This window comes from Ptychodera flava, chromosome 22 (assembly GCF_041260155.1).
Source record: "Ptychodera flava strain L36383 chromosome 22, AS_Pfla_20210202, whole genome shotgun sequence".
In the NCBI taxonomy this organism is placed as follows: Eukaryota; Metazoa; Hemichordata; class Enteropneusta; family Ptychoderidae; genus Ptychodera; species Ptychodera flava.
Genome location: NC_091949.1, coordinates 24,961,994 through 24,986,907, shown reverse-complemented (window position 1 = coordinate 24,986,907; position 24,914 = coordinate 24,961,994). Strand labels below are relative to the sequence as shown.

The 24,914-nt window shown below is 38.0% G+C and overlaps 1 protein-coding gene across 6 annotated transcripts; it reads left to right on the top strand.

Annotated features, from left to right (window-relative positions):
- Positions 1-598: 598 nt before the first annotated feature.
- On the top strand, positions 599-19,204 carry LOC139123031 (calcium/calmodulin-dependent protein kinase type II alpha chain-like). Of its 6 annotated transcripts, XM_070688998.1 has the most exons (6): positions 599-746; positions 3,447-3,660; positions 4,995-5,070; positions 6,741-6,835; positions 7,631-7,736; positions 8,197-8,458. In XM_070688998.1, exons 2-6 carry the CDS (start codon positions 3,645-3,647, stop codon positions 8,294-8,296), a joined length of 393 nt encoding a protein of 130 aa, XP_070545099.1. In that variant the 5' UTR covers positions 599-746; positions 3,447-3,644; the 3' UTR covers positions 8,297-8,458. The 6 variants fall into 6 exon arrangements, 4 of the variants coding, with proteins under 4 accessions (XP_070545099.1, XP_070545098.1, XP_070545097.1 ...); XR_011549565.1 differs by lacking the exon at positions 3,447-3,660 and having other exon boundaries at positions 7,631-7,792; XM_070688997.1 differs by lacking the exons at positions 3,447-3,660; positions 4,995-5,070; positions 6,741-6,835; positions 7,631-7,736; positions 8,197-8,458 and adding exons at positions 15,639-15,702; positions 16,176-16,270; positions 17,558-17,663; positions 18,945-19,204.
- The last annotated feature ends 5,710 nt before the right edge of the window (positions 19,205-24,914 follow it).

The following is a 24,914-nucleotide window of genomic DNA, read 5'->3' as shown; positions in this document are numbered from 1 at the left end:
GACGACCAAACGGCAAGCACGGGTAATCAGTAATCATGGAACTATCACAGTACTGTTGTTTTTGCCGAATTCACAGAAAATACGTTTTGTTGTTTCTGTTTGTTGTTCAAAACTTTTATCACAGTCCAGTTGCAAGATAGCGTAGTCGCTTATCACATGGCGGTAGGAGGTACCTCCGTGCTTATCATTACCCAATGAACCAATAAAGAGATTATCACCTTGACGGCACAAATCTCAACTTCAGGAAAGCTACAGTTTTGCTGCAAGGTTGATAATTTACAACGACTATACTTGTTATCAACCATAATATGGCATGGAAGCCAATTACATTCGCGAATCGGCGTCTTCAACGTTTTGTGTGGTGTCAAAGTCGCACATGAAGGTGAAAGAATTCAATTACCAACGAGTGGGGTAAGTGCGAAATTTGCCATTGACGTCATGCGAAATGACCATATCTGCCGTATATAATGCCCAACATTATCGAAATTGCATTGTATTGCGTATAGCATATTTGAATACAAATGCAAATTGTTATTCGGATTATTTGCATTTTCGGAAGTACTTAAGAAAGTTTAGCTTTTAAATGGAAGTACAGCTTTGATACCTTGCATAATAGCTTGGGTAGGGAAACGGTAGCTGCTGGAATGAAATCCCTAAGTTTGGTCATCTAAAACGATAGCTTTGATATATTTTGCTATTGAGGGCATAAAACAAGATGGCTAACAGCAAAAGCAGTGGAAGCGGCGGTAAGTATTTATCGGTTTTCTAAAAAAAAATCACCAGGTTGTAAAGTTTCTGGCCCCATTTTACTAAACTTGCAGAGAAATCTCCGTTCCCGTTTTCGAACTGAACAGGCTAGCAGGACGTCCTATTCTAATACATGTACATGGATTATGTATAATGATAGTGTATAAACAAGTGCTCGTGCATACATGGGCGGTAGAGAAGATAACTATTCATCTTATCTGAAGCTAACTTTGAAATCTCGGTAAATCTGAACTCTTGAAAACAGACATTGCCAACGCTAACGACTACGTCTTTACACTATCATACATTCTAATTTACACAGAGAAGCTCGGTTTTTGATGTTTCACACCTTTACTTCAAATTGCAAGTGAACAGGTTAATTTGCACATCATCTTCGTGTTCCTTGTTTTAAATTTCAAAACTAGTTTATATACCAGTATCGAGGTATGTAAGGGTAGCTCAAACCCCCAACTTGGACCGCCAACTGGGAATCCCAGTTGGCTTAAAATGCACTCTGGGACCAGTCCCAGAAGTGAACTTGGACCGACCCCAGTTGGCCTCTAGGACCGGTCCCAGAAGCAAACTGGGACCGGTCCGAGTTGGCCTCCAGGACCGGTCCCAGAAGCGAACTGGGACCGGTCCCAGAAGCGTAGCTCGACTTAACTGGAACCGTTATGATTGCGGGGAAACGCGCTTGTATGGAATGAACTGTACCATGGAGGTAAGGTACCTCCCTGCTGTAATGACGAAACCATAACATTAATGGGAAAGAAGTTTCCCATCCCACTATATGCCTTTTGTAGCAATTGTATGCACTTGTTTTATTCATATTCTCTGTGCTGTTGTGAAAATTATGTATGTTTTTTGTGTGGGAAAGCTAACATCTCCCAGTTTCATTCTAGGACAGTCAGGTCTCATTTCAATTCTGGGACTCGTAGCTCCATAGAGCTATGACAGACATACAGACTGAAATAGAAAACACTGAGACAGCATATGCTACATAGCTACTAGCTGTCAATGAAGTTTTGAAGCAGTGCATGTTGTTGACTTGTATATTCAAAACCCTTTGTCTTAAAATGTAATGAGACTATTATCACCTCATTGATGTCTATTTTTTCCTCGCATAACAATGAAATGATTCTGCTGTACCAGTACATGCATGCACTAATAGTTGCCCCTCTCCTATTTATGTTTATCTGTTCAGAAATATAACTAGGTCCAAATTAAGATATCTCTCATATACTGCAAATGAACTGCAATTGTATTAAAACACAGCGAGTTTTCGTTAAACGTTTTGTTTGCTGTTTTTAATGTAAATTTGATCGCCTTGATGAGTTGCTTGTCTTGCACAGTTATTTTCATCTCCTTTTTTCACCTGATTCAGTACATAGTCTCTCTATCAACGTGATCCGTGCAGTAAGATTAGCACATAGCACAGGACTTACTAGTGCTAAGAATGAATACATCGCAGTAAGGCCAAAGTAATCAAATTCTTTGTTTAGTGCCCACTCAAATGTTTCGAAACATGAGCAGGAAGGCAGTACCAAAACACATACGATAAAATTAAAACACACGTTACATTTTCTTGATTATGTGGCGTATAACTATAATAATGGCAGAGTAAAAAGATGAAAACATTAACAGATTGTTAGTATTAAGTACCAGTAACTGGGTCTTTTCTTAGTGGTCCCAGTTAACAAATCGGATGTGTTCCTGAAGTGTACTGGGACTGATCCTGGAGGCCAACTAGGACCGGTCCTAGAGTTAATTTTGAAGCCAACTGGTCCTGGTCCTGGAAGCCAACTGGGACCGGTCCTGGAAGCCAACTGGGACCGGTCCTGGAAGCCAACTGGGACCGGTCCTGGAAGCCAACTGGGACCGGTCTTGGAAGCCAACTGGGACCGGTCCCAGAGTGCATTTTGAGTCAACTGGGAGTTCCAGTCGGCTGTCCCAGTTAGGGGTTTGAGCTACCCTTACATACCTGTTTATAACAATGGCTCTGCTCATTTGCATGTTAAAGGATCCTCAATGAGAAAATATATATATGGATTGACTCAACCAAAATTGACAAAACTTAATATGTATATTGGAGATACTTTGATGTAACATCATTCAAAGTCATTTAGCATTTTCATTTGGGCTAATTACTAATTTAAATATTTAATAAACTTTCCTAATTAGGGATATATCTTTGGATTCACTTACGTTTAAGTCTATGAAGAGCGTGTTTTGGCATAGAGTTACATGGGGTCAAAGAATGATAGTGTCCTTGTAGCGTTTCTTATCATGACATCTACATTACGATTGAAACAACCACAACACGACAGTTATCTTCGTTGAATTTTTGGTCAACAACAACAACAACCACACGACTAGTAAACATAGACAACAATACAAACAACAACAACAACAACAACAACCAGATTTCACTAACTGGAAGGGCTTGACCAATGTTGATGAAAGTACCATGACTATAATGATGACGCAATCATACAATAGTTGTGAAAGATATGTTGTATTTTCACGTCAGCTAACACTGCAACCAGCAGGCACTGCCGACACTGTTGATTATACATAGCGCGGCCGATCAGAATCACCGTAAGTCGTCCGGTAATAATTTACACATTGACGTTACGACGGCCGTTTTCAAAGACCGGGAGTAAGCCTTATGTAATTAATCTCTCTGTCGCCCTTGATAGATTAGTAAGGTCACATGCAAATGAACCGTTGGCAGACTATTTGGCTCTGACCAAGACATACTCAAGTCTGTCACACATTGTATTGGTGTTCTGAACACGGTCAAAGGTAGGCGTTTTAGCTAAAACTCACATCGTGTACACTACCAGCTTCAACGCAAAGAAAATTACAGCAATTCTAGCTGCAAAGAGAAGGTTCCTATGATGTCAGAAGTAGGTAAGGAAGTAACCTTGATTTTATGTTCACGAGGTCACGTCTAACGATCATTTGATAAGGCGTTTAGCTGATTCTGGGATTCTTTTTTGACCCAATTATTGCGAAATATCATTATTAAAGTGAACTCTAATTTGCGAAATGTCCCGAAATGCAGAGCACTGAGCGACTAACAAGCGGACGACGCAAGCCGTGATCTCCTTCGTACCATTTAAATTAGCCCTGATATCCTGAATACTATGTAGTAGCATCAGATCAAAGACGATGGTGTCTTTGTGAATTGACGTTTTAATGTTCAATGACCCAGCGTTCCCATTCTAACAAGTCATCTCCAAGTCCATGCCGCGCCCCACAGTGAGTGAGGCTACCCACAATGCTCCATGATCTGTACACACGGAGATCACTCACTGAACTGAAGCAAACTTCTGCTGTGCACAGAACAACTCGGTCCATATTTCAAATTCTGGCGACATAGTTCTGATGATCATAATTTTCTGATTTCTTACTGTGAATAATGAGAAGATCAACCCCTTTCCACGGAGAAGATAGCAATTTTGTAATTTTGTTGACATAGATTTTTGACAGCCATACACAATATTTTCAAGGAAATTAAGGGAATAAGTTGCATCTGTTTGGCAAAAGAAGGGTATTGATTTTTTTTAATGTTCGTAACAAAGGAAATTTGCATACCTGACAGGTGGTATGATGAGACCATCTTAGTTACTGATAACTTTATCTTGACAAGTGTGCAATTTTTAGCACCGCCAAACATCGACTTCTCATTCAATTTACTTTTGAATTTTAAACATAATCAATAATTTTGGAACATAGTCTTAACAAATAATCCTGAACTTAAATTGTAAGTTAAAAATTGTTAAGAAACTGATAAAATTGAAAAAGCCTTTAGCAAAAATGTCTGAGTGAACAAATCAAGGGGAATTGTGGGTAGCCTCACTTACTGTGCGCCCTGCATGGAGGTAAAAAGTCTCCAATTAAGCTCTCCAATTAAACTCCATGTTAAACGCAGTCCTCAATCGATGAAAGGTTCTTGTTGTCATTGACTATTTACATCTTATTTGTCCTTTTTTATTCCTGAACGTTTGATCTACTTGAGCAGTCCGTTCTGACATAGGCCTACAGCTGATGAACAACCAACGCCTTGCGACTTTCAGAGGGTTTTACAAAACGTGTCATGTTTCTGAGTACGCTAACATTTACAAGATTCAAAGGAACAGCTGCATAGAAATCAAGACATTGTTTAGCAGTTCTGTACTTTAGCGTTTTCCATGGCACTCAAATATTAAAATGGACTTATTTGTTGTTATATTGGCGTATAGGCCTTGAAGAGGAAGTAATTAACGTAACGAAAGATCTACTCAGTGCCATAGACCGCCGAGACTTCAAAGTCTATAGGTAGGTTTGTTCAATGACCCTAAGCTTCCAGACAATGAGTGTCCAGATTCTTGTGCTTCAATAACGAATCATCCAAACCAAAACAAAAAATGGCATTTTGCGCGAATTCAAAAACATAGCAATGTAATTTATTGAACAACATGTCAATAATCGAACACACTGTAGATCAACTTTTTTAGTATGACATAAGCTTTCGGAGACAACAGTCTCCTTCATCAGATGTACTTGCAGAATGGACAAAGAAGCAAAAGGCCAAATGCATCGTGGGTAATGGACAATGCCTAAAGGAGGTGTCAATGTGAAACAAAGAGTTTGAGCAAAGGTGTAAAAACACTGTTGAATGAGGACAATGGTTGGAACAACTGGGGCAAAATACAGCCAACATAGTTATTTGTAATGTGTTAAAAATCCGTAATCTCGATTGAGTCCTTCTTTGACACAGTCGAAATATTGTATAATTTTGAGTTCTTCAGTCTCTCTGCGGATGGTGCTTTTACTATGAATCTTTCTAAGTACAGCCACACGGAAATCATTGATAGAATGTCCGGCCAGGTTAAAGTGTTCGGCAACAGGTTTATATGTTTGTTGCTCTGTATATCGAACTTGTCATTGTTGATGCGTTTCCGTAGTGGCTGTCCCGTTTGGCCAATGTATACAGCGGAAGGACATCTTATACAGGTGATAGCATAGATGACGTTACTGGAGTCACAGTTATATGATCCTTTGATTGTGAAATTCTTCTGATTGGGTCCGACTACAGTGGTGGCGGTATTGATGAGAGGGCACAGTTTGCATCTTACTTTATTACAGGGTTTTGTTCCATGGGATTGGATGGTCATAGGAAGTTTACTGGTGACAATGCGTTGTTTGAGGTTAGGAGGCTGCCTGTACGCTACGATCGGTTTTTCCGGGAAGACTTCTCGGAGTAGTGTGTCCTCTCGTATGATTGGGTGGAGTTCATTGACTATTTTGTTCAGTTTCTTCAGTTGTGAACTGTAAGTTACAACCAGTGGGATTCTGTTTAAGTCTTTCTTCTGCCTGTATTGGAGGAGGTCGTTGCGGTCGATATTGCTGGCCCAGTTGATCTGTTCATCAACTGCAATAGGATTATAATTTAGGGCGACAAATGTTTGGCGAAGCTGACCAAGTTGTTCGTCACGCGTCGCAATTCTCAGAGCAGATTCTGCAGTAACGTATTGCCTGGCTATATATAATTGAACGGAAGACGCATTTGGCCTTTTGCTTCTTTGTCCATTCTGCAAGTACATCTGATGAAGGAGACTGTTGTCTCCGAAAGCTTATGTCATACTAAAATAGTTGATCTACAGTGTGCTACCCTCAACAATATTCACAAGATTTAGTCAAGATCAACACGGCTCTATTGAAACTTTAATAATCGAACAGAAATATAATATGAAATTTAAAACAAACTGAAACTTAACTGTTTTCGTAACTTGAACAATCCGTGACGTAAAAGGTTCACATTAATAACAAGAAAACTGACTCTGCATAATTTTCACGTAACTTTTTAGGAACACAGTTAAAATTTTGAAAGCTGCTTCATTTGAATCTTTCCTTGGTTTTAAGCAATGAAAACACTGTCAATATTGCCTTGCTTTATTTGTTCAAACAATTGTAACACGTTGACTTTTTAAAAACTATTTATACAGGGATATGACCATGGAAAACGTATCTTGTTTTGAACGAGGGACTATGGGTGATCTCGTGGAAGGGTTGGACTTTCATGAATATTACTTTGACAAGAGTGAGTAAAAAAGTGTTCGTATAAGTTCTTCAAGGTTATAAATAACGTGCACTTGTCAGTCTGTAGCAACTTATAAAAGAGGTGAATGACATATTAACACAAGTTAGAATACGTTATGTGTTTTTTTATAAAACAACATTATTCATCATAAGACGTTACACAGAAAACAGTCAAACATGCATTTTGTGGAAAGAGTTCCTTAAGGTCCCAAACCCTTATCTTAGGTATGACATAACAACACTTTTAAGCATGCTAACCCTAAAACTAATCCTAACCCTAATTCTAAACCCCTCCAAAAGTTGTTTTTGATGCGCCTCTTCCAAGGAAAGTCCGCGATTAAAGTGATTTCCAGGTTTGAGGGGCCTAAAGGAACTCTTGCCCATATAGTGGTCACCCAAGGGACCAACAACGTGACCACGAAATGGTCTTCCGTAGATCGGTGGGCATGTTGAATATGGGAAAGACCGGTATATCGGCAAATCGTGAATATCATTAAATCATGATATCACATTTCTGAAATGACATTTGTGTAGAAATCAACGAGAATGAAACCTTTAAAAATAATACTGATCCTGTTGTACTATTTAAATATATGCTTGTCACTCAGTCAGAACTATTTAAGAAATCCCATGGGACCGTCTAAAAATTACAACATTGAAGAGGTGGTCGCTTTGTTAGGAAGATAGGTTCGACTATAGTGCACTCTTTCTACAAAGGAATTACTTATCCTGTTATTTACAATTTTGGTCACTTTTTGATTTCTAAATCATTATTACAATCTTTCCCGTTATTTAGTTCCTCCTGAAAACTGTTCAGTTACTATCATAAATCCTCGTGTGCATGTATTTGGTCCAGATGCAGCCTGCATTGCTTACGTCAGACTGAGGCAGAGAACGACCGAGTAAGTGTTCTTATAATATAAAACCAGATGTGATGCGCCCGCGTTTCAACACAATAGTGAGTGCACTCAGTCTTGTCTGTAAAATGATGCTTTCACGTTCTCAGACAATTTGCCAATGTCTTTTCGCTGGAAAATTAATCAAATCAGACGCTGCAATTTTTGAGATAAAATAACATGTGGAAAGTACATTAAATATATCAAGTAAATTACATGTAAATTATGTGATTTTTGGTTCACCCATATGCTATTTTTGAGCAAAGTCTGTGCCAAATTTCTTTCGGTTTTGTGTGCAAACCGTCGAGATCTAACACGTAGGTCAGTGACAAGTGAAAATGCTAAGAGGATATAGGTTGATAATTGGCAAATGTTTGTAAAATTTATTTATCCATGATATAAAAATAATAAGGGAAGGTCGCTTTTGTCTCCGCAATAAGGCATTTTCTTTCTCTTTTGTCAACAGGCCTGCCATTACAGTCACTTTTCGGACACAGGAAACTCGTGTATGGCAAAGAATTGATGGAAAGTGGAAAGTTATCCACTTTCACAGTACACCCTTATAAGCAACGGGCCTGTACTGGTTTAACACAGAGGATCTTGCGAAATAAAGTGAAATTGTGTGTTGGTAGATGTGATTCTTACAAGTGGTCTTGTTTACAATGTATCAGTGGGTTTTTGACTAGATGGCAATAAATTATTGCAATGTGTTTCCTCTTGCTAAATAAGTAACGTCTGGATTATTTTGTCTTCCAAATATATTTCATATTACACATTGATTTGACAGAGTCGCAATTAAGAAAGTACAGGAGATTGCTGACTCGAAGCGGACAGAAAAATTATTAAATACTTAAAGGACAGAGTATATTCACTTCTCATATCTCGATTTCAGTTTTTCTTCATTTAAACAATGCATTTCCTGCACGGTATCTAGATGCATCTCATCATCATAGCTGCAACATTAAATTATACGATGTAGATTATGAACGACATGTTTTAACTTTCATCAATCACCATCATACCTTAGATACAGTGTTTACATTGGTCGTATTGGTCCCATACAACCTTTGAGCGCAGTTCCGACGACTCTATCCCTAAGAGTGAGTTTAGTAACGAAGTAACCTAGCAAGGTTGCACATCGGATCTTGTTTTAACCCTTTCACCACTATGGTTTTTCCCAAATCCATTGTTTTCTATGGTAAAGTTGGACCTTTACACAGGCAACAGGGGGTGAAAGGGTTAATATGTCGATGACCCTTTGCAAGAGTGACGTGACTCCTGTTTTGGTCAAAACTTAGTTTTTGTTCGGGAATTTGAAATGCATATTTTTGTGAAAATTTTGAGTAAAAAAGGTCACTATAACTGATATTGCAATAGCGATTTTTCTTGAGTTCGACCCTTTTGAACTTCAAAGTCAGTGCACTAAGGACGTTACTCAATACCTATACGTAAATGTATAAAAACACCACCAGATATGAACTGAAAATGCTCACGTGTTTCATATATATTTGCAGTTGTCTGTGAATTTCAACTTTTGCCACATGTTTACAACTTCATTGAAATTGTAAATGATCAACATCGTGAACAACATTCACTAATACTAAGTTTCTTTGACTTTTGTCATTGTATTACCACTTTATATAGCAAGTGTAATTGCCTTTAGTCATGTCCTTCAAACTATATATACCAAACTGTAAAGGTCATTAGAAATTCAATTTACAAATCAGCTGATATGAAAATGCAAACTATCTTTCACTTATACGACATAAATGTCTCATCAATATACATAGCAAGTTTCATAAACTTTTTCAGGGTCCTTCCAGTCTTATAGCCTTAATTGGGAAAGTTAATAATTAAATATTCCAATTGCAAGTTTGGTCATGGGTCATATCAATTCAGGTATATCAAAGTTCAATAATATGCAAATTAGTAATAACTTTATCTAAAACTGCTAAAACAACTTATGATTGTTATATCAGTGTATCTCATATATACATAGGAACTTTCGTCAACTTTCGTCAATAATATGCACTCAATCAATCTTTATTACACTCAACTCACATTAGCAGAGAGTGTGGTATGGTACATTCCGAAATTTGACGAAGTATAAACTTAACACTTTCAAATGGACATGCGTACATAAGAGGAATGTAGCCACTTCTCATGTCTAGCCCTTCCTCTTGCAACCTCCTTTTCCCTAGCTGTCACAATCTAAGACGCGATATCTCCTCTGCAAAACTGATAATCGATAACAAGGCCATGAAATCTTCTGTGAAGCTATCCAAAAGTTCGATTCTTCCAATTCTCGGTACTTGTTCGTAACAACATCCGGGAATGAAAATGGCATATCGTCTTGTTCCCGTTAGCGGGGTTGGCCAATATAAAGCTTTTGTGTCCTGAGAGAATGATAACTGAATGCTGTCGTCGTAAGGGATACTGAAGGATTAAATTACGAAAGCGACGGTTGACCAGGGAAAAGTCGATACCTAATGTAGAGCTCTAGAGGTATGCATATAGGAGTATCTGGCAGCTTTAGACATGGCCATATGATGGTGCTGGATCGATGCCAATAACTTTAGAAAGCTATGACAATGTACAAAGGGTTCCAAATTCTGCAAAGCACACTTTGACATTACAAGCCCCGAAATGTCCTTGGCACGAAAACCTCGTTTGGAATATCAACTTTCTTCTCTGTAGTTATTAAGCTTATGGTTCGAACATGATATGATCATCTGACAAATTAAAAAAAAACAAAACACCTGATAATTTTCAAACCAAATATATGTTTTAGGAGGAGTCTTCACGGCGATAGGACAAAAATGACTTATATAATGGTAGGTTTCATGCACAGTCACTTGTTGGATGCAATTCCGCTCTGCGCCTACGCGGCTCATAGACGTGTGTATGTACACGTCAAAGTACATGTGTATACATGCGTCTATGAGCCGCGTATACGCAGAGCGGAATTGCAGCCAACAAATGACAGGTAGATCGCACATCTGCGACAGATATTTGGACTCAAACTTTTATGATAATTTTCTGATAGATCACTTTTGTGGGCCATAGACCATCGTTTTTCTCGAGGGTCTATATGTGGGCTTGTCTTGAAGCTCTTGGAATAAATAAATTTTCAACGGTAAGTGTTTTTGAAAACCAGAAATTAAATTATTTCTTATAGATTTAACTCGGGGATGGCGGCCTATTTGAATTTTAAATAACGGTAAATTTAATTAATAAGGTAACTGTGTTCTCTTTCACCCAAATTTCTACGGTTACCCTGATTCTTATTCTTAATTTGAATCTGTCAATTTAAAGGTTTCTTGGGGAAATTTAATGCAAAAGTTTAAGTCTTTCACTACGAGGCCCAGTACCATAGTGAGCTCACATGAAAATCATCTGACCGACATGTCCAACCTTTGTCGCTACCCGACCGTAGGGACTGGTCAGTTTTTTCAGTCGGGAGGGGGCGGTTGATTCACGAGGGTAACCCTGCTTTTGACTTTGGTGATGGGGTGGTCATCATGTTTTTGAAATGCTCGATAGGGGTTATTGTGATTTTTGAGACACCGGCTCATACTTGCATAAAATGCACCGTACCAGCCACGAATTGCATCAGTCATCTGCAGTTTTCGGGGCGCATTTGGGCGTGTATATATATAATATATATATATATATATATATATATATATATATATATTATATATATATATATATATATATATATATATATATATATATATATATAAGGGTGCTGGAGAATTGTTTTTATATATATATATATATATATATATAATATATATATATAGGCCTATATATATATGTATATATATATATATATATATATTTTATGTATGTGTGTGTATGTGTATATATACATATATGTATAAATATATAGATATTGTGATGTAGCCACTCGATAGTTAATACTATATGATATTTTATGACTTGAATTTAGTTTGTATGACTGACAGTGAATGACCGACAGTGACCTATAGTAACCCCTTCTGCACGTGGTGCATCGTGAGAACGACTCCCTTGTTTATTTTCGTGACCTTTTGATGTAACCTTTCATCCGTCTTTAGTGAACGTATTGTTTTGACAACTGCTTAAGTCATTAACGTTGACCGGACGCTATGTTGACAGATAGTCTCAGCCATGCTCGGCGTTGAGAGATACTTCCATCCTGTTAACCTTGTACTTAGATTTGAGTGACGTTCCTCATTATAGACGCATACCAAAGTCATGACAAAGCCAGATATTCACCCAATATAAACTCTGCATTTTAGTGTGTTAAAGTAGAAGCCGTTCAGAACCTGTTGCGACGCTCCAGACGACGTTGACCGAGACAGATGCCTAAGTACTAGACTAGTGTGAGACATAGAGTTTTACCGTGTATTACACCTTACGTTACTCAGCTGAATAAAGTGCTACGACTTAAAGTATATTTCGGTGTATCGTGCCGTCTCTTATACGTCTACTGCTATATCACAACCACGCTACGTGACAATATATATATTTATATGTGTGTATGTATATATATATATATATATATATATATATATATATATATATATATATATATATATATATGACGTATCTTGATGTTTGCAAATTGAATGTCTGTTTTGCAAAGAGTACGTATCATAATGAAATATGCAGTTCATATACAAAGCATGACATGGGGGGTCACCTTGTTTTCGAAGGTTTGAATGGGGTCAGCCACTTTTTGATGTCCGCAAAAAATTAAACAACGCCCACCGCCGCCCCCAGGGTTAAGAAACTGACCAGTCCCTTAGAGGCTGGCGCTTTGACCTCATTCAGAATAAACACGTGGGTTGACGGTGTACTCACCCGACCTCATGACACCACTTGCCGTATGCTTGTCATATTATATTCAAATTTTTGATAACTAGTAAAGAGGTTAACCTGACCTACTTCGTGTACTGCACCGAGAAAGTTACACAGCTACTTGTACAAGTTCGGCATCTAGTTCGGCATTAAGTGAACATCGAAAGAATACTACGATGTCCGAAGCAGGTAAGAGAGACCTTGTACAGATTTTATTTGTGTCATCAGATAACATTCTACAGTCATAATAATCATGGGGAAATGTAGTTGGCGTTCCTTCTTATGTAGCCATCGAATTCGAAAGTTGTTTTTACCTCCAACTTCAAAAATGGCGAAATGTCCAAAATTGTCCAAAAATACCGTAAACACGATGCAAAGTCTATCATCTCATTGCAGTATGAGTGATTGTAGCTCTGCGGAGCACCTGGGCTGTGTGTTACCGGCTGTAGGCATGTAGGCATGTGGTGGGAGGCAGAATATTGACACACTGCCCTACCACGCATAGCAAAGCCCACAGGTGCTCGGAGAGTTCAGTGTATAGCGAAATACAAAGGGGCCATTTCTCTGCGCATACCACATTATGCAACGAGGGTTGCTTGCTTGTTTGTGATCGGTCCATATTTTCATGATTCTGGGATAAATCCGTGAAATGTTGAACACCTAGTGACTCAATCATCATAACCGATGGAAGCTTTCCGCCTGAATGATAAATTAGTGCCATATCACAATGTGCTATTGCATTTTCTAAGGCGGGTGTGATGTCAGGGGCAGATGAAAGTCCCCTGGGTGGGGAGGAGGTTTTCTTTGTGCAACGGTTTACCTTTAATATTTGATTTTATTAATTTTGACTGTGATATTTCAAATAAAGCTTTCGACTCCAAACTGTCTGACTGTGTTTCCAATTCCTTATCTCCTCTTCAACCAGTACACATACCACTCTAATTGCTGCACAAACATTGCCAACTTGTTACCCGGACTTGTTAATGACTGAGCGTATCAGCGGATTAGCTTATTAAGTCAACACCACAGCCGTCCTTATTTTAATGCGTGTGGGACGGCTGTGGTGTTGACTCAATCACTTAATCCGCTGATACCGACAGCGGATTAGCAAGTTGGCAATGTTTTCGGAGCAATTACAGTGGCGTATACACAAGTTGGAGAGGAGATAAGGACTTGTCGGTAATATATAAAGCAGTCAGACGGTGTGGAGTCGAAATCTGTATTTGAAATACCACAGTCAAAATTAACAAAAATTACTTGTATTAATAAAGAAAGCAGTCAGACGGTTTGGACTTGAACTTTATTTGAAATATCACAGTCAAAATTAATAAAATCAAATAAGGTAAACCGTTGCACAAAAAACCTCCCTCCCACCCCAGGGGACTCAGATTTCTTTCCCCTATGGTGTGATGTGAGGGAAGGTCACTTGTTGGTATTTATGTTTAAATTCTACAACAAATCTGCATACTATTATGGTTGTCTGTCCCAAAGCGCAGCCAGCGGCAGAAAAGGGGCATATGGCTACTGTTTTTGCCTTCCAATTAACTTTTACAAATTATTATAGAGTTTTGCATGGCAGGCATGCTATTTTTTCAAAATTTACATACTTTTTTAGGGAATGGTCAGTTTCTTTGGCCTGGGGGTGAGGAGTTGGGGGATTATTTTTTGCTGACGTGTCAAATAGTGGGTGACCCCCCATTCCAACTTTTGAAACCAGGGTGACCCCCTATTCCAACTGTGGAAAACTTGATGACACCCCTGTGTGACAAATTTAAGGTAAAAAAAAAAAAAAAAAAAATATATATATATATATATATATATATATATAGATATATATAGATATATATTTTAAACGTTCAATCATTCTTTTTAATGAAATAGCGTTGATTGTTATTAATTCAGGTTTGTTACTAAAATATAGCCACATGCGCGTAACATCCGACAACATTGCCTAAAATCTAAAAACGCCAGCCCAGGGTTTAATAGCTGTAGAAACAAAGCTGTCTGGCAGGGTTGCTGAGGCTGTGTCTATGTGGGTCATCAAAAGGTCAACCCCAGCCATGGTTGACCTTTTGATGACCCACATAGACGCAGCCTACCCCTCCAGCAGCATTTCCACAACTAGGTGTATGTCCACAAGTTTTTGCCCTTGAATGTAGAACACAGATCAGGAAGAAATTTTTGGACTCTCAGATTTGTACATTTTTTTCTGCTACTTCTGTGGACTCACATTGAAGCTTGAGTGTATTTTTATATTCTTTTATTGTGAAATCGAACTATTAGTGCAAGATGCGAGGTATAATGATATTCAAATATGCAGATTACATTAATGAGAATTATTTCGGTATTAAAATTCTATGCTAATGACCCTTAATCGATGTGGAATATCATGTACCTCGGCTCTTGCATTGTATAAAATCGAAATACTCACATCTCTAAAGAGCTTAGCTTTAATTTCAGGGCATGGATTTCAGGGCATAGCTGATGAAGTACTCAATAATGAAGCGGTTTATTGTGGCATTTGAATTTACCTCCATTGCAGAAATCATGTGTGTCCCAGAGAACGGCGATGGCAGAACAGTTCGATGGAGGTCTGATTCTGTCAGGTATACCAGAAATGTACCAGTTTTCAACTTGACTGCACTGAACAGAGTATAAAGGAGCCAGCTTGCATAAGTGCATGGCAACAAAATACTAAATCATTGATTGGTACATTTCTGGTATACCATGAATGTACCAGATTTCAACTTTACTATACATAGTAGAAAAGCTACAAAATAGGTACTTCAGTACCTTTTCCTACCTACTATGAACCGGTACATATTAGTTTTTATAAATAATTTATATAACTGATTACTGAGGTACAGTTTAGGTACACTGTATTAAAAACCGACCTAGAAAATAGGTACACATCAGTGGTATACCAAAAATATACCAGAAGTGGTTTGGTATACAATAAATATACCTAAGCTATACCTTTTATGGTAAGAATTTGGTAAGGGTTATCACTCTTTATTTTGCACTAAAAGTGAATAATTTATTGTTTTTCTTGACATCAAGAAATAATCAACATTACAAAAGATCTACTTGGTGCAATAGACCGCAGAGACTATGACGCATATAGGTAGGTTGGTTGTTCCTTATAACATTAATTTTTCTTATGTACAATGACGACATTCTCTTGACTACGACAGCACTGTAATTTACAAAAATGTACTGACACAAATGTAGTCCCACTGGGATGTACATTATAAGAGAAAATGTCAAAAGGAAAATGATATTGAAAGGTTGAGTGCAGAAAGGTAAAGCAAATAAGAAATGTGAAAGATGCCACGAAGGATTAATTTAAGTTTTGTTATGCAGACTGAAATCAAAGACATTCTTTTCAATATTTTTGCTTTGGAATTTTCAATGTTGATTCATTTTAGGTTTATATTCTTTGTGAACTTTAAACATGGTCTAAACTCATTTATTTCTACTTTTGAGTAACACTAAATCTTTCTTCAACCAAACATTATTTGATACCTGAAGTTGTGAGTTGCTGTGCCTGCAACAAAGTCACTTACATTATCTTTTTCTCATTTTTCCCAACAACAGGGACATGACGGTGCCACACATATCTTGCTTTGAACCAGAGACCATGGGTAATGTGGTTGATGGGTTGGAGTTCCATAAGTATTACTTTGACAGATGTAAGTCAAACCTTTATCCGTGTGATTCTTCAAAATAATTAGTTACGTAAACCTATGAGTTTGCAGAAGTTTATCAAAACATACACACAAACACGTCAGTTTGATTAAAATCAGATTACATTTCCATCTGTACTTGTTCTTTGCTGTTCTCATAAGCTGATATTTGTCTCATTACATGTGACCAAGAAGATATCCTGCAAAGTGCAAGATTTGAACATGGTCTTCTATAGCAGTTGGTTAGTACAGTAGTGAGGCAACTGTCAGCTACGGAGAATAGCAAAGAAAAATGTATCAGTGGAAACATTGTCATCTCTACATCAGAATTTAATCAGAATCATCTATATGTATGTATTGACACACTTCAATAACTTGTTTCTGTTCATGTATATCTGATGTTCATTTATAGCATGATTGATTTCACTCTATATTTGGAACATCTTCTGGCACATATACACAAAAATTAGACAGAAATTATACAGAGATCCTTATAGTTCTTTAAGCTGTAAATGACTGACAATGATTTTGTTCTACAATAATTGATGGCCGAGAGAAATCTGTTCAAGATAACATATAGGTTATGACAATAAATATGACATTCCATTGTGAAAATTATATTCAAAGATAGTGACTGACACCAGACGCTAAGACAGACCTGTCAAAGTGACCTATGTGTTTGACAGATAGGTTAATGCATTTGTATATGATGATCAAATGCATGCTTTTGTGAAGAGAAGTGGCCTTTGAAAAAACTATGAGTTAACTATCTGTGTCCAATAGATACATGGACACTGAAAGCAGCGTTATGACTATGCAATTTACGTAAAACTTCTTTTAATAAGTTAAAATTGGTAACAGATATGGACGTATATGTATATTGATTTTTCCTTTTCATTTTAAAGACATGGTACATTTTTACCGTAGCATGCTTTTCAACATTCGGGACAAGGGAGCAGTTTGTTTACATTTATTATTACCCTTGAAAACCCAAGCTATGAATTCATACGTCTAATAAGAAAATATGTTTCTGGTAATCCAACTTATCCTATTTAAAATACTCCAACCCTTAATATTTTTTTTTGCATTTCAAATATCCTGCGTGATTTTGCCAAATTTTGCTTTGTTTTTGATGGGTCATACCCAAATAAAAATGAAATTTACAGCTGATCAGCTGTAATTTCAATGCCTAATTTTGCTTTCATAAACACTAAGTAGTGCATTCATCCAAAATAAGCATGTCACCTGACTTTCTTAATCAATATTGCCATTGGCACATTTGTCTATTTTTAGTTCCTGCGGAAGATTGTCCGGTAACCATTGTAAACCCCCGTGTGCACATGATTGGTACGGATGGAGCCTGCATTGCTTACATCAGACTGAGGCAGAGAATGAATGCGTAAGTATTAGACATTTGTGAAAGTCACCCTAAGACAGAAATCAAAGTCTCCCTTGCAGAGTTTCTCTCGGTCCATAAATAGATTTGAAAGCGACATGGTAGCCACTTTGTCGTTTGAAGTCATTTATTTTTTTTATTTAGTTGATTTGTTGAGTCATCACATTAGACCAAAGTAAGTATAAATTCTTTATGTGTCCTTCTAGGTTGTTGTAGTTTTTCCAGGAAACCACTAAACTATTTTTTGGTGAATTTTCCGTTGTTTATATTTTGTAGCAAGATAAAGGCAGGACTTTTAGGTAGCAACAAAACATTTCCTTACACCAGTCATATTACAACTATCAAACCATGTGGTGAAGTAAAAGTGTATTCTCCAGACGCATGTAGTTATAGGAACGGGCAGAGTATATGACGAAACTGTCAAAGAATGGCATATTTGTGTTAAATTTTTGTGTCTCTTTTAACCGCTTACTTGCCTTGACGCAAAACTCTCGCCATATCATGGCTTCATGATTTGCTGAGGAGAACAGGATACACAGTTCAGTGCTATGATGGAAAAACTCTGCATGTCATGTGAGGTCTACTTGGCATATTTTACTGCGAGAATTTCAGTCTGGACTAAATTTCACTTTCAACACTAACCATACTCTATACACATACAGGTTGTGTTGACAGTTCAGATACTGTGTCTTTTAACATGATTTAGAGAGTAGAAGTAGAAACTGTTGCTGATACACAGAACTAAAAAACAACAAAATTCATTATAGAGCTTCTGTTCCTTTAATACCTGCTCTCAAGTTGAACAGATTGTTAATATCAGTTTGATTCTATTATACACAAAAGCATTTTTAGCTCAAATTTGGTAAACCAGTGTGAGGTTATCGTATAAGCTGAAGTCGGTGGCGTCTGTATCATGTATGTATGTATGTGTGTGTGTGTGTGTGTGTGTGTGTGTGTGTATGATGTATGTATGTATGTCTGTCAACATCAAAAACTCACTTACCCTTGCACTTTTTAGCTTGGTATTGTGTGTGTGGATGCATCCTGAATGTCAGTTTAATTATATTATACATGCACAACAGCAAAGATTATTTTCTGCATTTGGTCTCTTCTGCCAAGTGAAGATTCATCACAATTATACCATATCAACATTACATGTAACTTGCAGGTTTTCAAGAATTTCTTCATTTTAACAGGGTAAATTTATAAACCACACCAGATAAAACTGAAAACTGTTACTTCATCCTTGTAAGAAGAGCTTTTGCTTTTTCTATTAAAAAATAGGCCTGGTAAAGCAGTCACCGTGAAATCACAGGAAACTCGGGTGTGGCAAAAGATCAATGGAAAGTGGAAAAATATCCACTTCCACAGCACGGCTTCGGAGTAGCAGCTTGGGATGCTGCACAGAATCAAATGAAGTAATACAAGTGTGCTGGATTTTTTTCTGAAACGTGGCCGGATACCTGTTAGGAATGCACTTGATGGTTTTGGTCGTATGTCAATAAAAAACCTGAATAAATAAATTCCGATGTATGAACGAATAATGTTCTTATTATTTTCCCCATTTTCCACTAGAAACAGATGTTATTTCTGACACTTCTTTTTCCCTTTGGCCCTCTGAAAGCTTGCTACTCTCTGCTTAAAATCAGAACACCTCTCACAAGTTCCCATCAATGCTCCATAAAGGGCAGCATTTCGTAGATTTAATACCAAAGCAAATAAACACTTAGCATATAGTGTACAAAACCATTTCTCTATGTTATGTCTCATCTAACAACAGCCAGATTGTGTGTGAGCCCCTCTGCTACTTTCACAGGATTTTGTGAAATGCTTTACACTTAAAGCCCTCACCATAGTAAATCAGCAAGATAAGTCTAAAAGTTGGAAATCAAGCGCACATTGCGGAAATCAGAGCGCAAGTTTAATACAAAAGGTAAACCTTATAATTCTTTGTGGGCCATATTCACCTTATTGTGTAGTGTTAGAAGCCAGAGTCCAAACAGGTAGGTTGCTTGGGTTTTAGTAACATTTCCAGCCAATGAAACACGTTTCGGACTCCCATGTAACCTGAATGTTTCTGTGCTGTGTGAGGGCGCACTGCAACTCCAACCCTACATTGTCAAAGGTCACAGAGTGCCAGAATGCACACACACACACACACAGCTGAATCTTTCAGTCCACACTATTATGCTACTGTAAAAGAATGGGTCTTGGAAATCCAATATTTGCACATACATGTAAATGTAAATCCAAGAAAAAATTTAGCACCATACTCATTACATCAAAATGTTTGCAATTCACTATTGCTAAAGTTTATGAAAATTGGTGGCCACTTGAAAATCCAGCTTTTTATAATGAAAGAGTTCTCTTACTGTGGAAGAATGGTGCGTGTGTTGTGTATAGCAATCTTGGAAATATAGTTTTTGCATGGAAAGAAATTTCCAATATTGTGAGGCAGAATCCTCCAACTTCTCCATATGTATAGGAATGCAACTTGAATTCTTGAAATCAACATCAATATGCGCTTCCAGTGAGAAAAAGACAATAAAAATTCTAGGAAATATTAAGTCTCAGCATGAACCTTCAAGTAAAAGTATGCTCTCAGACAAACAATTGCTGACATATTCAATACTTACATTTAGTGTTATATATGTTATATCTCTAAACACAGAGTGTAAAAGAAGACAATCTAGGTTTTATAGTTATAGTTCACATATACTTTGAAAACACGTTTTCCTATTTGGGATTATAATATCACTGCATCTTTGAAAACTGAAAATCATGGACTTTTAAGAAAGATATATCAAAGTATTCACTACTTGAAACGCTCTGGCTGTGTAAATTATGCAAACTTAAGTGTTGTAGAAAAATCATCCCTAAGCATGATTGAAGAACTGGAAAAGTATTACCATCAAAATTAAAGGGCTTGAACTGAAGTTCTTCTTCTAACTCTCAAAACTAGCATTTTATGTGGTATGAGGTATACTAAGTTCATGCCTTACAAACAGTGGCAACTGCTCAGCAGAAAACGACATTCACAGTATAAAAATAAGTATTATAACTTAGATAATTGAGGAAAATTACCTGAAATGTACAGATGTACTCGCAGAATCAGCGATACATATTAGGTCACGCAGCTTGCTGCCGAAGGCAGCTGTGAGCAGCCCACTATTACACACGCATCTCGAAATTATGAGAAGAAAAAAACTTAACAGTATAGTTGCTGCCATTGGAATCCCATGATTCTTGTGATTGCATCATCGCACGTTGAATAGTTTTTACTTAGAGCAAGAGTTGCAAGCAATATAGCTATAAAACTACTAAATAAGCTGAAAAAAACTTGAAAAAGAATTTAAAAAGTATTGACATATTATCACTTGGGATAAAACATATCACAGTTTTGAATAGCATCAGCCATACGTACACACTACACGCTGGCAACCGAGTCTTGTGTCAAGGGTCCCTGCCATGGCACAAAGTATGCTGCAGCCCGCAGAGTAGATCAGTCACAGCATTGCCAGCGAAACCATGAGGCTATCAACACTGTGATGAAGAAGAGTATCGTAAAAATAATTTATCCATGGACAGTACTCCTGTCTATGATTTATCCAAAACCCATCTACTACGAATGGCGCATTGTCATTGCTGAGCTTTTTGATAGATAATTACGATGTCCTCATCTTGCAGATGAAATCAGGAAATCGGGAAATAGCGTGTGGTATTTAAAATCGCGATCATCTCTTCGTCACTTCATAGTTAAAATTGTTGAATGACACAAACAAAGAAATTGAGGTCGTCCCATCTGTGATGTCATGAGTTTTGAACACTGCCTCTTCCCACAAATTGATTATGAATGTCGAGTAAATGCGGATGATATTAGCGCCAACTCGCCCTACTTACCAGAAATAACTTGATATAGTCTGCGTGTATTGTTCAAATATTGGAGACTGCAACTTTCAGAACTTTCCGCATCAAAAAGTAAACTTTTAGTTTTCGGAATTACCAATAGTTGTCTTCGATAAGTCGCACATTGTCTGCCTGCAAAAAGCCAGGAGATTGATAAATTCGCTTCGCAGTGTGGTATTGGACCGCATGGTCTAAACCCAACTCTCAGCTGTGAAGTCTGGAAACGTGTGTGCCTTCCAGCTGCTTTTCATGGATGTGAGCTTTGGTCTCTCACAAAAACTGAACTGGTTATGCTTGAGAAAAGTCAGCGTTATGCTGCTAAAATCATATAGGGTTTCTCCATCAGAACTGCCGCTGACTTCGGCTCTGATTTCAATTGCAGCCTACATTGACAAATGTAAACTCTTATTTTTTGGAAATCTTTGCAACTGTAATATTTTTTCAACAAGAAAATGTATTTTTACATCGACTTTTTGTTAATTCAAACTGTCTTCTACAGAGAATCTTTAGGATTTATTGCTGATACTGTTAAGATCCTTTTAAAACACGATCTGACAGGCTTTCTTGATGCCACTGCTATTTCCCTCAAAAAACTATTTGCAAAACAGTTGTGAATGATGCCATCCTTGAGAACGAAAATAATTGTTGGAGACAGAAATTGGAAAGTAGAGATGATATGCTGGTTTACTCTCGATTACACACAAAGTTAGCTACTTGTAAACGTATTCACGCAATTTTCCTGAGCGCCGTCAAATTGTTCACAACATATTCAACTACATGCTTTTCCGGAAACAAAGACTGTTTTAAGTGTCAAGGTACAGTTGATGATGTTTTGACTCATTTGTTAACTTCTTGTTGTCATACAACAATGGCAAGGGACTCTTTTTGGAACTCGCTTTTAACAAAATGAGCATTACTGTTTCTGCAAATAATTCAAATGATGTTAACTTCATTGCTAATGTTTTAGGAGATAGTATTTACACGATTAACTACCAGGAGTCTGGTGAACAAGCAACTCTTCAAGAAATTGTGCTGCACTTCGTACAAACGTGCCTAGAGAACTGAATAGTACCGCGTATTGCTTTCTGTCAGAAACTTACATGTATGATTTAGTATAATTCAAGTGACTTTTTTTCCTTTCCCTGATACCTCAGTAATTTAGTGTGTTGATGTAACTCTTCTCATGTTTTGAGGAGGATAAAGGAACAACAATAACAACAACTCTCTTCTTCACCGCTGCTACTGTCTCAGATGTATTGGCTTTGTCCTGCTAAATAAATACACTTGACTGCCACCACTTTTTCTTTTTTACCATTTCAGGTGAAATTGTATTTTATCTCTGTAATCGGAAATATTTGTCAAGTTTTATAGGGTCACATCGGATGTAACACTTTATTCTTACATCCCATAGCTTGTAGTCTTCAGACGATGGAGCCCACTTTTCTATTTACGGGTTTACGAAACGATTGCATATATTCCTTTGAAATTGTAATTACCGAGGGACATTTTTATAAGGCGTAGCAATGGCGTTTGAAAGAGATCTTATAATGCAGTTGTTAAGATGTAGATGTAGGCAACAAAGCTGACCGAGACAAGTAAAGAACAAAGATAAGTTGAATGCAACTTCCCAAGCCTATGGTGTTTATTCAGGCGGGGACCTTTACACGCCGCTCCTGGGTTTCATTTGCCGACGTCTGACTGTCCCCGGGGTCACTCCCATAGAAAGGTGTACGAGTATATGCCGCCCGAATAGGTCACTTCTTTTTTATGAAAAAATCCTTAAACAAGGGGAAAAAACCTAAATACAGGACACTGGAAAATAAATTGTCTCCGTATATCAGGAAAATATTCACATGCAGGAGAATGTCTGCAAAAAAACCCCCATTCGTCAAGAAAATTCCCAAGAATGGGTCAAACTTTTGGAACATTCGCAGGTAGATATTTTCAACTTGGGCGACACCCCCTGGGTAGGCGCTACCGTGATTGGTTCGCACGATTTGACCCTAATCACAGTCCCTCGTGGGACTGGGCTCTGGGACTATTCGCCCCGTAGACGAGTGTACAGAAGGGTTGTTTCTCGCTTCTGTTCTGTCTATCGGGCGAATAGTCCCAGAGCTGAATAGCCCACGAGGGACTGTGCCCTGTTGGTGAAATCGTGCTGTCGCTGGGAAGGGATATTCCCCGGGGTGTCATTTCACAACTTACCAATTACATACGTGCTCCCCTTAGGGTGGGTTTTCAGCGACGTTTTCCTAGGGAGCGTTCACTTATTTAATCGGGGGTTGGGCCGACAAAATCCGGGGGAGGGGTAACCGTAACTGTTGAAAACTGCGAGTTTTTTTCCAAACAGCACAGGGGGGTGTCACTTGATTTTCAAAAGTATCCATCCCGTCAAAAAGCAGTTTCATATTCAGGGGAAATAAAAATGATTCTCTTCATGATTTCATTCTCTAAAATCATTTCACTATCATCAGAATGAAAGAATGCATTATCTGTCACATGACCATCTTGCCGGAAGTGACTCCGGTCAAAAGAAGGCACGCGGGACTGTCGACAGTCTAAAACTTACCCTGCGGAGCTTTCACCCGGCCGCTCCCAGAGCAGTCTGGGTAACCGCGACTACAAATGTCCCATACTTTTCATACGCAGTAGAATGAAGGTGAACATTTCCCGAGTTTACCAAGCGAATCCCTAACAATTTTCATATTTGGAATATACATCTATTTTTGTACATCCATGATGATCCAAGCCATTGGGTAATTAAGAGACCGTTCAGTTTTTACGGCCTTGGGGGCCGGCAAAATCTTGTCGCCGGTGTTCAAAAAAATATAGACCCCCCTGCATTTTTCGTGAAAAAAGATGACCCCCCTTTCTCAGACGAAAAAATTTGATGACCCCCCCCCCCCCCCCCCACTAAAAATAACCAAAACCCATATGTCAAATTTACCCGCACGGTTTGGATTTGAACTCTGGTACGCGGCGCACTTTATTCGTGTAGCAGAGATGCCAGTGCACAAACTTCTCAGCCTCATCCATGCAAACGTCTGTTAATTAGGACGACTGTAAGGCATTTTTTAACTTCATTTCCGCAGACAACTTATGTCCATGGACATTGTATAAAAAACACTTTTATCGGATTGTTAGCCAAAGGCAGCCCTCCGGTTAAGAGGGTCATGCCTCATGGGCCATTACGTAAAGTCAACTTTATTCTAGAGGGCCACGAAAGGTGGCACTCCGGTAAAGAGGGTCGATCATGGCCATTGCATATACACTTATTAGGAACGCAAAGAACGAACAAGTTGAAAATATCGAGCGCTTTAATGAAAATCTGTATTTCCCTACTACGGA